The sequence below is a fragment of the Microtus ochrogaster genome, chromosome 7, assembly GCF_000317375.1.
Source record: "Microtus ochrogaster isolate Prairie Vole_2 chromosome 7, MicOch1.0, whole genome shotgun sequence".
NCBI lineage: Eukaryota > Metazoa > Chordata > Mammalia > Rodentia > Cricetidae > Microtus > Microtus ochrogaster.
The window spans coordinates 70,171,767-70,179,614 of NC_022014.1; the positions used below are offsets into that span (position 1 = coordinate 70,171,767).

A 7,848-nucleotide genomic window follows, 5' to 3' on the forward strand; every position below is an offset into this window, starting at 1 on the left:
TACTGAGAGACTCTGTCTAAAAAAACACCAAACAAATCCAGGGCTGAGGAGAAGGCTCATTGCCAAAGTGCTTGCCTCATAAGCATGAGGGCCTGAGTTTGAATCCTATAAAGCCAGCTGCAGGGTAGCACACACAGTAACAACAAACCGGGAACATGATGTCCCCCTCCTCCGTGTTCTTACTACTCTCTGGGACTAGGCATGAAGGGGTTCAGAGGGAGCAGGTTGGTGGCAGAGGCTGGAATCAGATCTCGGTGAGCCTGGTCTCGTGGGCTAGGTGGTTTCTGTTCTGTCAGCCTAGCACTGTGGGCAGTACCCCAAACTTCTGTCTCTACCGTGGGAGCAGAACAACAAGCTGGAATTAACCGTGAGGTTTAGACTCCTATTGTTATAGGTGAACTACAGTGGCACCCAGCAGGTGTGGCTGGGCCCTGGGCAACTGCCCCTTGGGCTCTGAGGCTATTTGTTGGACATGGTGGCATGAGAGCAGGTTCAGCCAATGCCCTCAGGCCTCTAAGCACAGAGTGAGTGACAGTCCCTCCCTGGACACCTGACCAGGTTGGAAAATGACCATGACTCATGCCATCCTGATGGTTAAGTTTCTTGCTCAGTGTCCTTCAGTGACGGCGTGGAGTTCTCAACCCCGCCCTCTCTTCTCTTAGGAAATAGAAGCTCCTTGGCCTCTCTTCAGACCTTTGCTATGAAGTGAAAATGGCTCTTCTAGGCTGGGCAGGACCTGGCCTGGATCCCTTCTTTGGGTATGGCTCTGGGACACACAGGGAACTGCAGGAGAGAGGTGCCTCTTTTGAGGGTCAGAGAGGCTATGGGTTCCAGACACTTGCAGTAAGTCTCCCTGGGGCCAGATGCACCGCTGCCAGTGCCAGCATCATCAGAACGCAGCAGGCTCCCCGAGGACACTGGACACCAGCCCCGTCCTGAAGTCTAGGAGTCACAGCTGAGAGCAGCAGCCTCCCCTGCTCTTGTCTCTCCCACCTTCTCCCCTGCTCGTCTCTCCCACCTTCTCCCCTGCTCTCGTATCTCCCACCTTCTCCCCTGCTCTTGTCTCTCCCACCTTCTCCCCTGCTCTCGTCTCTCCCACCTTCTCACTGAGACTCCGCAGCATCAGAGGCAGGATCTATGGCCCTGCTGCCCCACCGTCCCCTACAGAGCACTTAGACAGTACATCAGGGCCCTGGGACTCTCTTCCTCTCACTATGAACAAGTCACTCTGCCTTCTTGTCTCTGTTTCCTCCTGCTTATTCCACTGAGTGCCACAGTTAAAGAGCCTCATAGGGGACCCGAAAATCTACAGTGTGTCCCCCCCCACTGCCCAAATATGGTCCCATCGACCAGACTTCCCTCCTAAAAGGTCACCAGGACCAATGATGTGATTGCAGGCCTTTCCTTGCCTTCTCAAAAGAGCCACGCATGTAGAACAATAGACACTATGAATTTTTATTTAGTATCGCCCTCCTTATATTTGAAAAAGACATTAGGGCATCCCACAATGCCTCCTTTGGAGGGATGTGGACAGAATGAAGGGCTGAAGAGGGAACAGGAGAGGTGCAGAGGGCTTCCAGATCCTCTACCCAGTGCTTGTGTGCCTGGGACCAGGAGAAACGAGTGATCTCAGAGCTGCCATCTCCAAAAGGCCCCGCCCAGACCCCGCCCAGATAGTTCCTCCCTCCTGATGCCTGTAGACATCCATATTCACCACCAGATGGCAGCATCGAGCAATATTCCTTCTCTCTGGGCCCGCCTCCGCTCTGATTCCTGGCCTGTCCCCTGCCCCTCCTGCCTTTTGTCTTCCTTATTTCCCTTGCTACCAAAACAGATCCTTGGACTTCTCCAAGGAAGTCCATGGTCTATAAAAGCATACCGTCCATCAGATGGTAGTGGCTGACTGCTGCCAATCACCCACTGCCTCCTGGGGGATGAGGACTTGGCGGTTTTGGCTCTGCCAGGGGAGCAGGGCCACTCTCTATGGTCCTAGCACCTGGCACCCAGGAAGTGCCCACTGAACTGAGCTGAAAGGAACAGAAGCAACCCAACAAACCAGTGCAACTGAGGAGGGAAAACAGGGCTTTGGCAGGTGGGGTGACCTCAGGGACACAAACTGACTCCATCAAAGGCAGCCGTTCCTGCAGCCTCCATTAGGATAAAGTTATATCCTGGGTTAGACAGGGGCTTCCTTAGTGGGAGGTGGTGGGGAAGTCGTCTTAAGCTACCCTCGAACTCTCTGCTCTCTCCCCATACACCCCCTATTCAAGCTAAACCTTTTAACAGTGTAGATGCTCTCTCTTTCTGACCCTGGTTAGGAGACTGGCCAGAGGGACATGGGTCAGCAAAGGGGGGTGAGACCACTTCAAGGGCCCGCTCATGGGAAATAACTTACATGTGTCTTTTCTTCCCCAGCCAACCTCTCTCCCAGCTAAAAAAAGATATGGACCTTCTGTGGAACCCAAAGACTAGAGATCGTTTTTAAGACCTATGGTGGATTTCTTCCCGCATGTTAGCTGAGCTTGCTCCGCTGGCCATGGTTGCCTAACCTGATCTCACCCATTGGCTGACTGAGGGCAGGGGGTGGGTGGGTGGAGAAGGGTCAGGGTAGACGGGCCAGCCTCAGCGCAAGCCCAGGAAATCCTTCAGGACGTCGCAGGTTTTCTTGTGCACGACCTCACGAAGCTTCCTGACCCGCCGTGTGCTCGAAGCGCCCACGAAACTGTCGGGTCTCAGAATGGCCATGCCGCTCTCCACCTCCCCCATGATGATGAGCGGGGTCTCGCCCACGGTCACGTTGGGGCAAGGGCAGGCCCAGTCTACGTGAAGCAGCGTGACTTCCAGCGGCTCCCGGCCCAGAAACTTGAGGCCCATCTTCTCATCTTTTAGGACCTCATCCACAGTCACCAGGGCGCGGCCCGAGTCGGGCTCCTCAGTCAGCTCCGAGACCCTGCCCAGGATGACAAAATCACTTCGGCAGAAGCTGGTGACGAGTTTCTGCCGTGGCTTGCAGGCCCGGCAGTGCTGGTTGCCCCGTGGGAACGGACACGACTCCTCGCAGGCCTCACGGCTTTCGAAGTTGTTGCCGTTGCCCTCACAGCCGCCGTAGACGAAGGACTGGCATAAGCCCGTCTGGCTGTTGTAGGCCCAGCGCGGTACGTAGGCTTTGCAGGGCCCCTGCAGGGCGGGCAGGCTGCACGTGGCCAGAGGCCCACTCATGCAAGCCAGCATGCAGGCCTCGTAGGTCTCAAAGTGGTTGAGATTGCGATGGCAGTGGCCAAAAGTAAAAGTGAGGCAGTTGTTAGCCTGGGCGTCGAAGTGCCAGCGTGTCTGCTCCTCTCCACAGTCCTCAACGTCCGGAGGCTTTAGACACTCGGTTGCTGGGAAAGCCGTGCCATTGAGACTGCTCTCCGAGGTGGCCCTTGCCTGGCCGCCCCTGACCACTGACAACGGGAAGTCAGCCCTGAGGACGCCAGCAGCATTCTGAGCTGTACAGGTGTAGATGCCGGCATCTTGGGGCTGGGCGTTGTAGATGACCAGCTGGGCGATGTTGGTGACCACCACATTGCCACGCACATGGTTAGGCCTCATGACCACATTCTCTCTGTCCTCCAGTTGTTTCTCCCAAGTGAGCTCGGGCCGCGGCCTGCCCACCACATCACAGAGGAAGCTCACAGTCTCGCCCACAGTGACCGATTGATGGACAGGATGGTTGAGCAGGGCTGGGGCTGCCATGTCCATCCCCAGAGTCTCTGGAGAGGCCGTGGTAGGATGGGCAGTGGTCTCAGGCGGTGGAGGGCTGGTGTTGGGCCAGGTGAAGTGGTAGCGGCAGGTGACCACAGCCAGGGAGATGCCCTTGGAGCAGGCCTCGGCATCCATGTAGCAGCGATTGTAGTAGGTGAGGCCGTCGGAGGCGCAGGTGAAGCTGGGCTCCTTCTCACAGCGGTCTTTGCACTTGCACACGGGCTGCCCGTCCCAGATGTCACACTCCGAGCCCTGCTGCAGGCACATGAAGTGGTCGCACGTGGCCTCCTTGGGCATGCCCACAGGGCCCTTCTTCCCTTTCACGTCCATGTAGCGGGCTGCCACGCAGCTCTTGGTCCCACACACGTTGGGGCAGCACTTCTCATAGGCCTCACACTCCTGAAAGAGTCACAGAGTTTTGAACAGCGAGGAAGCAAGAACAGAGTCTCACGTCGCCCCCCAAGGGCTGGGGCATGAGGACTCATACGTGTGCGTGCGTGTGTGTGTGTGTGTGTGCGTGTGTGCGTGCGTGTGTGTGTGTGCGTGCGTGTGTGTGCGTGTGTGTATGTGTGTGTGCATGCGCACACGCACACATGTCTTCACAAAGCACTTAACGTCCATAAGAACCCCTGTAGACTCAGCACCTACTGTCTGTCCGGCTCCTGCCCATCCTTCAGTTTTACCACTGTCTTCTAGGCCCGAGGGGGCACAACCACTATTCCCACCTTGTACAGAATCTGAAGCACAGAGAGGTTAAACAACTCGCCCAAGATCACAGAGCTGGGAGTGTGGGAAGGGATGCGCCACAGACCTCTGAAAGGGGATATGTGCTCCCTGTCATTTTCAAAATGAGAACATAGAGAGGCAGAGAGAGACGACACTCAAGCCACAGAGACGAGAGGTGGCAGAAAAGGGCTGCAGGCTCTCTTAAGTGGGATCCTGAAATGGAACACCATATGGTTACCCAGATGAAGGCTTACAGCGTGAAGCTGACTTTTCTCTTTTACCCACTGGGGGAAGGATGTGTTGGCTAACGTGAAGAGGTCACATCTGGGCCCATGTTCAAGGCTAGCCACAACTATCTAGAAGAACCCCCGCAACACACACTGAATTCGGGATGTCAGAGAACCCTGGTGACCAGAAAAAAAATAAAAATAAAAATAAATAAATAAATAAATAAATAAATAAACAAACAAACAAACAGTCCCCCTGTGTGGTATGAGCAAAGCCTTGCTAGTCTGTAATCCCCCTCTGACTTCTGTGGAGCCATGGAAGGCTTTACTTTAATGCTTCAAAATTAGCACATGCCACTAGAGCCCACACAAACGCAGTTTCATGTGGCGCGTTGCACAATGTCACACCGTGCGGCTGGGCGGCTGGCTGGGCCGCTAATCCTCCACCAGGTAGTGGCTGTGTGAAGCAGTCCCCACCACCCTGGCCCCTTGTCCTTCCCACTTTGATTCCAGCCCTTTTGACATTCCACACAAGCTAAGAGGGGGGAAACAGCCCCACCCGGCTGTGTGGAGCCGCCGCTTGACTTCTCTACCGTTTTTCCCCTTTCGGCTTAGAATAAAGACTTTGTTTGGCAGCCCTTGTTTGGCATAGGCTTCAGGGTCACAACAGGGGAAGCTCGGGGACAGAGATGGGTCACATCCAGAGCTGGCGTTCAAGGGACAGAGATCTCAGGGGTGGGGGGGTGGACAGGGACAGAGCAAACTGGTGAACAGGAAAGCCTGTTTCTTGGCCTGAGGGCTATTCTGTTCCAATGTGGGTAGGCGGTTCCCTCGGGACCCAGAGGCCCAGGAATGGCTGGACACTTTAGAACCAGAACCCTTGGGGACCTAGTGAAGGAACCCTGGAGGGGATATTTAGAATACTTTCATTTAAAGACGTACAGTGTCCCCATGGGCTACCTGGATCCTTAGCTGCACTCCGGTGCCTTCTCCAGACAGCAGACAAAGTCAGCCAGAGTTCCACTGTCCCTAAGTGCCACCTGATTCCAGGCTAATCAGCATCAGTGAAAAGTTTCTCTGAAGGTAGTCATCTGATAGCGTAAGCTCTCTGGGTGGCAGAATTGTCAACTTTCCCTGGTCCTTCTTCCTCAGCACCACCAATGTCTACACGTGTCTTGAGAAGCCTGAGAATGGTCCCCCGGGGAGAATGAGGCAGAAGCCACTCTCTCCATGGAAACCCCTTGCCTTTCCAGTGTGAACAGCTACTTCCAGCAGCACTGGGACCTCCCATGTTCTTCAATGATGCCTCCATTAGACCCAAAGCCCTGGGAGACTCTGAGCCACCCTCAGAGATGACCAGGCTGGAAGTGGCCACACCGAGGGCAGGCATGGGTTAGTAGGCACGGTACTGTGGTAAACCTATGAAATTTTCTCCCAGCAGGACTGGACAAAGACGGCCCTTGGAAGAACCCACCGGGTAGCCAGGGAAGAATCATCTGGGAGTGGCCTTGCCTACAGCAGTGTCCACAAGGGAGGAGCAGATGGGAGCACCGAAGAGCCCAACAGGTGGGAACTCAGTTCGTTTTCTTCCCAGGACACTTAGAGTATTTGCACAGACTAGCTCCCACTCAAACTGCCCAGCAGCCTCACCGCTGTGTGGCCGAGTCCCAACCGGGGAAAGGGCCTAGAAACCGGTATAATAAGCTGCAGACACAGCGTCAGGTAGGCTTCCAAGCCAACCTGTCCCTCCCTGGCTACGGCACCTCTCTCACCTGTGAGTGGTCTGCTGCTCATCTACCACGCTGTTATGTTATCCCAATACACGGCATGTGCCCAGTGCCGCTCTGGCCCACAGCAGCCCTCAACGAACACAAAGAGGGATGCTCCAAGGTGGTTTGGATACCACGCCCTCTTTCAGGCCTCAGCAGGATATAGGCAGACATCAACCCCCGTTTGTCTTCAGGTGGGCAGGGTCTGTCTGTGTTCCTTCATGTTCCTGGAGGCCCTCCTGAGTCACCCCCACCCCAAAGCTCCCACACCATCACAGACCCACTCGATGGTCCATCTCAGACCTACTCAATGGTCCATCTCAGGCTAAAGGAGTCCCACTCACCTGGTCAGTTTCACACTCTCGCTTGCAGGTGCTCTGGGCATCCACCCAAAGGTTGGGGTTCATGTCGTTGGGGCAGATGCCCGCATGGGAATAGCGGATGGGTGGCAATGTTAAGCCTCGAAGGGGTGCCCCCAGGAGCAGCAGCAACAGCAGCCCCCAGTGGAACCAGAACCGATGACACCCTGGGACCCTCATGGTGCGGTCTGCAGTGGCCAGAGGGCTTTCCTGTGATGACATCAAGGGCTGAGGCCCACCAGGGCCCTTCTCCAGGGGCTGGCACACCTGCCCTCTTCACCCCAGCAAGTCTCCTTGCTGAGGCTGCTTGCTGGCTTCGGCTGCTGTGGCCGCTTCCACCAAGTGCAGCCTGCCGGGCTGTGAGGCTTCAGATAAAAGAAAGGTCTTTGGAAGGAAACTCCGTCCCCCCCCCCCAACCCCGGGTGTGCAGGGAGAGGAACACGGCAGGGGCTCGAGCCTGGATTTATATCCTGGGCGCACCACCCGAGTGGGAGCGAGCTAACCTGATGTCTGTCAGAGGCAGGCTGCTGGCGCCTCTGTCCCGTGGCTGATCACAGACGTGTTGCAGAACGGGGGAAAGCTGGAAGCAGTTTAGGCAGCGGTCTCTGGCACGGTGGGACACCTGCTTGTTCTTGACTCCAGGAGGCCTTTAACCCTTTCCAGGGACAGAAATGGCATGTGCTTTGAGGGGAGCTGGCCCCAGGACACGCACGCTCACTGTGAGGCAGGTTTGTTTCCCTTTCCCCACCTCCTTGGGGCCAGGCCCCCTCCTCCTCTCAGCCACCTCTAAAGAACACACAATCGCTTGTTACGAGGAGGGACCTGAGCCGCTGTGTTAGCATCGCCCCGCTCGAGAGTACATTTGAGAGCAAATGACGTGGAAAAACAAGTTCACGGCCATTCAAGGGCGGGCCAAGCAGCAAGCGCAGCGCTGTGTAAGCCGACTCCCACCCAGGGCACCAGGTCCCCTTGTGGGGGGTATGCACGCGGGCAGCACCCGCATCCCTGTGTTACAGGGTTACC

General features: G+C 56.1%; 1 protein-coding gene across 1 annotated transcript; it reads right to left on the reverse strand.

Moving 5' to 3' along the window:
- Nucleotides 1-1,488: 1,488 nt before the first annotated feature.
- Nucleotides 1,489-7,128, reverse strand: Wfikkn2 (WAP, follistatin/kazal, immunoglobulin, kunitz and netrin domain containing 2). Its single transcript, XM_005350548.2, has 2 exons — nucleotides 6,811-7,128; nucleotides 1,489-4,143 (listed from the first exon to the last, which is right to left on the reverse strand). Exons 1-2 carry the CDS (start codon nucleotides 7,045-7,047, stop codon nucleotides 2,623-2,625), a joined length of 1,758 nt encoding a protein of 585 aa, XP_005350605.1. The 5' UTR covers nucleotides 7,048-7,128; the 3' UTR covers nucleotides 1,489-2,622.
- Nucleotides 7,129-7,848: the final 720 nt, after the last annotated feature.

Bases quoted from the DNA above. Each gene is read 5' to 3' on its own strand.
- Wfikkn2 (XM_005350548.2), bottom strand. From the start codon at position 7,047: ATGTCATCACAGGAAAGCCCTCTGGCCACTGCAGACCGCACCATGAGG. The intron at 4,144-6,810 runs GTGAGTGGGACT...TGACTCTTTCAG, and splicing joins GAGAGTGTGAAACTGACCAG to GAGTGTGAGGCCTATGAGAA.